The sequence below is a fragment of the Poecilia formosa genome, unplaced genomic scaffold (assembly GCF_000485575.1).
Source record: "Poecilia formosa unplaced genomic scaffold, Poecilia_formosa-5.1.2 Scaffold1000, whole genome shotgun sequence".
Classification (NCBI taxonomy): Eukaryota; Metazoa; Chordata; class Actinopteri; order Cyprinodontiformes; family Poeciliidae; genus Poecilia; species Poecilia formosa.
The window spans coordinates 27,277-32,028 of NW_006800939.1; the positions used below are offsets into that span (position 1 = coordinate 27,277).

At 48.8% G+C, this 4,752-nt stretch overlaps 1 protein-coding gene across 1 annotated transcript in view; it reads left to right on the forward strand.

The window, feature by feature from the left end:
- Window positions 1-4,185, forward strand: part of fhod1 (formin homology 2 domain containing 1) — a 31,440-nt gene extending 27,255 nt beyond the window's left edge. Inside the window, exons 25-29 of the mRNA XM_016667326.1 lie at window positions 1,642-1,832; window positions 1,907-2,099; window positions 2,467-2,641; window positions 2,744-2,920; window positions 3,521-4,185. Of these exons, the coding sequence (XP_016522812.1) occupies window positions 1,642-1,832; window positions 1,907-2,099; window positions 2,467-2,641; window positions 2,744-2,920; window positions 3,521-3,606 (822 nt within the window). The 3' untranslated portion in view covers window positions 3,607-4,185. The remainder of the gene's footprint in view (window positions 1-1,641; window positions 1,833-1,906; window positions 2,100-2,466; window positions 2,642-2,743; window positions 2,921-3,520) is intronic.
- The last annotated feature ends 567 nt before the right edge of the window (window positions 4,186-4,752 follow it).

Here is a 4,752-nt window from a genome sequence, read left to right on the forward strand (position 1 = left end):
GCTTTGAGCTGAGTTACCTGGAGAAGGTGGTGGAGGTGAAGGACACCGTCCACCGCCACTCACTGCTGCACCACACCTGCAGCCTGCTGGAGGACAATTACCCACAATCCTCTGACGTCTACTCCGAGATCCCCGCCATCACCCGCTCTGCCAAGGTACGCCTCACCTGTCCCGTTGTCCTGTCTTAACCTGTTCACATCCATTCACGTCACAGCTCGTTATGGTGCCGCAGCTCATTATGGTGCCGCAGCTCGTTATGGTGCCGCAGCTCGTTATGGTGCCACCAGTGGTGGAGAAAGTACTCAAAAAATGTACTCAAGTAAAAGTAAAAGTACCACATTAACATTTGTACTTAAGTAAAAGTAAAAAGGCTTTTAAAAATACTTAAGTATTAAAAGTAAAAGTACTTGCTGAATGCATTACCTAATCCCTATTATAATATCATTAAGTGAACAGATCATATTTAATTTTAATACATCAGAAATGTGCCATTTTAATGAACAATGCCACAGATAAAGCAGCTTTTTATTATGTTTACTCTCTGTAACATAGTTTAGACTTAGATATGTGATTCTATGCATCATAATTTCAGGGATGGAAACATCTGGTCTCCTGTCCTAACATAGCATGAACGTAAAGAAGGTGGGTGGGGGAGGACATGCAACCAGGAGCCAGTAGCAGAGTGTAGTCAAGACCACCGAACCCCAGACCAAGTCAAGACCAGCACCCTGCGCTACGTGACACAAAAAAATAAGTTTTACCTTCAAAATTGCTTCTCAAATTGATCTGAAAACTCCACATTCACATAAAACACCTAGATATTAAATATTTAGAGCTGAAATAAATTTAATCAGTAAAGATCCGTCCAGAAGAATCGGATCGTTCCTGAATGTCATATCACTATATTGCACTTTGGTCACAGCGTTGTCCCATATAAGCAACACCTCAGTCAACACCTCCACACAATAATTCAGCGCATGAGTGACAACTTTTTTCATCCAGATGCAACATGTGTGTCTCAGTACAGCTAGCTTTGCTAGCATCACGTCCACAGATCTTACCTTTCTTTAAGCTTTCCTTCCCAGTGACGCTAAAAGTTGGACTAAGTCCCCACTGTGAAAGCGAAGCGCTGCTGGTTTTACATGTCGCCATATCTTATGATTTATGCAGCTATTATATTACTGACGATCAGACAGACATCTTCTCCCGCTCAGAGGAAACCACTGCGCATGTCTGGAGCTCCGCGTGCGAGTAAAGGTGGAGGCGATGGGTGACAACAGACACTAAGTCACGTTATTGCTCGGATTTTACGGCGCCACCTTAAAACCCTGAACTTCACATTTTAACGGACAAAAAGCGCAACGCGACTTGGATGTAACGAGTAACGGGACGGTTTAGTAGAAATGTAGTGAAGTAGAAAGTACAGATACTTACTGTAAAATGTAGTGGAGTAAAAGTAGAAAGTATCCATTATTAAATCTACTTAAAGTACAGATACACCAAAATTGTACTTAAGTACATTAAGTACTTAATGTACTTAAGTACAGTAACTTGTACTTGTACTTCGTTACTTCCCACCACTGGGTGCCGCAGCTCGTCTTGATGCCGCAGCTCGTCTTCATGTCTCCTGTTTTGCTCCAGGTGGATTTTGACCTGTTGGCAGAGAATCTGGTCCAGCTGGAGAGGCGCTGCAAGGCATCATGGGAGAACCTGAAGCTGGTGGCCAAGCATGAGAGCAAGGCAGTGCTGAAGAACAAGATGACTGAGTTCCTCAGGGACTGCACCCAGAGGATCAAGATCCTGAAGGTCGTCCACAGGAGAGTCATCAACAGGTAGGGGGCGGAGCCCCAACCTGTCCATCCCTGGACATGGCGTGGACAGGTGTGGACTGACGTGTCCCCTGCAGGTTCCACTCCTTCCTGCTGTTCCTGGGTCAGCCGTCCTTCTCCGTCCGAGACGTGAAGGTCACCAGCTTCTGCCGCATCATCAGCGAGTTCGCTCTGGAGTACCGCACCACTCGCGAGCGCGTCCTCACCATCAGACGCAAACGCACTATCAAGAGGGAGCGGAACAAGACCCGGGGCATGCTGATCACTGAGGTAACGCTCTGGGGTCAGAGGTCAGGGGTCAGGAGGCAGTTCTGCTCAATTTGATCCACAGCAGCTGAATCAGCACTGCCTGTTCCTACAGTGGAGATACAGCAGGGGGCGCTGCTGCACAGAAATACCTGAAACCAGTAATGCAGCAGAAGAAAAGTTTTCAAAACACCCTAAGATTTGACAAAAATATTGATTAGAAATTAAAGTTTATTGATCTTTGAGAATTACTTACTTAGAGTTCTCAACTAGTTAATGTTTATTTTCCATGTTTTATTTTTCATAAAAACCGTCTGGACTTCCTGGGAATGATCTCGGATCGTTTCAGTCAGACGATGTTTCAAACCTCATCTTCTCTTATTTCCCTCAGACGGAAAAGTTTTCGGGCGTTCCTGTTCAGGATAGCATCTCGCCTGTCTCCATGGCAACAGATCCGGGCTCTGATCAGGAGGAGGAGCATGAAACCATGACGAGCCTGCTGACCAGCAGCTGCAGCAGCCTGACCATTCATCCTGCAGGCCCGCGCCGCTCCAGAGCCGTCCGGAGTAAGAACCACAGAACCCTGGCCTGGTTCTGGTTCTGGTTCTGGGACTGGGTCTGGTTTGAGTCCAGTCAGGTCCGGTTAATGTTCTGGTTCTGTTGCTTAGGTAACCGCTCGGCGAGTCCATCCACTCTGACTGCTGCTAGGGACGACGGAACCAACTCTCAGGACGACGCCACTGATGACATCATGGATCGACTGGTGAAGTCTGTGACCCGGAACCCGTCAAACAGAACTGCCAGCCCAAAGACCCGCAAACGGTCCCGACTCAACAGAAAGTCCAGTGAGTCCAGACGCTCCCGGGTTCTCTGAGGTTCTGCTGAGGCCCGACGGAATCACTTCCCTTACCATCATTAGCTGAAGCTAACGCTAAAGCCATATTTAGCTGAATCTAAATCTAAAGCCATCTTTAGGTGGAGCTAATACTAATGCTACAGCAACATGCTGTGCGGTAAAGCTCGTTGGCATTGCGACTGGACGTCTAGTGCAGCGCTGGAACCTTCTTCTGGGTCAGTCCGGTTCTGGGTGTTTGGAACCAAACAGCAGTTCTGTTTCCCAAACAGCCGGTATCAGGCCGGCTCCTCAGCCCTGTTTTCACTTCCTGACTAAAACCCCGCTGAGCGGATTAGCGTTGGCGCGTCCGTCTGCTGGAAGTCCCCAACCAAACGCTGCAGCGCCTCCATGGGAGGCCATGTTGGAGTAACGGCCAGCAGAACCTCTCCCTGGTTCTGGTTTTCTGGTCCGGAGGAGTTTCTCCTCCAGCTGAGGATTCATGAAGTCCAGCAGCTGAAATGACCTCTGACCTGTTGGGTTTATTGTTCATGTGATGGAGATGAAAACGTTATTTTTCTGAGTTCTGATCCGTTTTCTCTGTGTGCTGCAGTGCGGAGGACCCTGAAGGGCGGATTGGACCAGGAGGCGGTCCAGGCTCTGGGTCTGCAGCCCAGCAAGACGGGAGACAGAGTCTGACCCCGCGCTAACCTCCTGACCTCCTGACCTCCTGACTTTCTGCTGCTCCAGCGTTTATCTCCTTATCTGTTTGCAAATTAACCTTTAGCGCAGCAACAGCAGCTCAGACTGCGGATCAGAACCAGAACCAGAACTGATCTGTTTGCTCTTCCCACCAGACCTGGACTTACCTGCTGCCTCGTTGGTTCTGATCCAGAAAGTCCTGCAGGTGGATGCCCAGAAGAACTCGGATCAGAACAAACTGCCTGAGATGAACCCCAGAACCACCTGCAGCTTCTAGAAGCTTCAGTTTGCTGTAAATTAGCCAAGGTTCTGCTCAGGTTCTGGACCTGCTGCTGGTTCTGGACCTCTCACCTCCACAGCATTCTTGTTAATCTGGTACCAAGCAGTGCGACTGCTCACCTGCCACCAGGTGTGTTGGTGTGATGTCACTGGGTTCTGGTGTGATGTCACTGGGTTCTGGTGTGATGTCACTGGGTTCTGGTGTGATGTCACTGGGTTCTGGTGTGATGTCACTGGGTTCTCAGATGTGAGGCTGAATGTTTTTCTCCTGTTAATAAAGATTTTCAATAAATCTGATGTTCTGGTTCTGGTTCTGGTTCTTCCACTTGTAGAACCTGAGCTGGGTTCCTCCAGTTGGAACTCGAGCGAACCTGTTGGTCCTGTTCTGGGTTTCGGTTCTTCTCTGACCCAACTCAGTCTCTCCAGCAGCAGAACAGGAAGTGGGTCCATCAGTACTTCCTGTTTGTTTGTTTCGACTTCCTTTGACTAAAACTGAGCAGCTCAGCAGAACCGTGGTTCTGTAAAGTTACACGGCCAAAACCTTCAGTCTGTTTCTGTGGAACTTTGCAAACGATTCTGCAGCGGAGCGAGGAGCATCCAACCGCATCCAACCAATCGTCCAACCGCATCCAACCAACCATCCAACTACATCCAACCAACCATCCAACCGCATCCAACCAACAGTCCAACCGCATCCAACCAATCGTCCAACCGCATCCAACCAACCATCCAACTACATCCAACCAACCATCCAACCGCATCCAACCAACCGTCCAACAGCACCCAACCAACCATCCAACAGCATCCAACCAACCGTCCAACAGCACCCAACCAACCATCCAACAGCATCCAACCAACCATCCA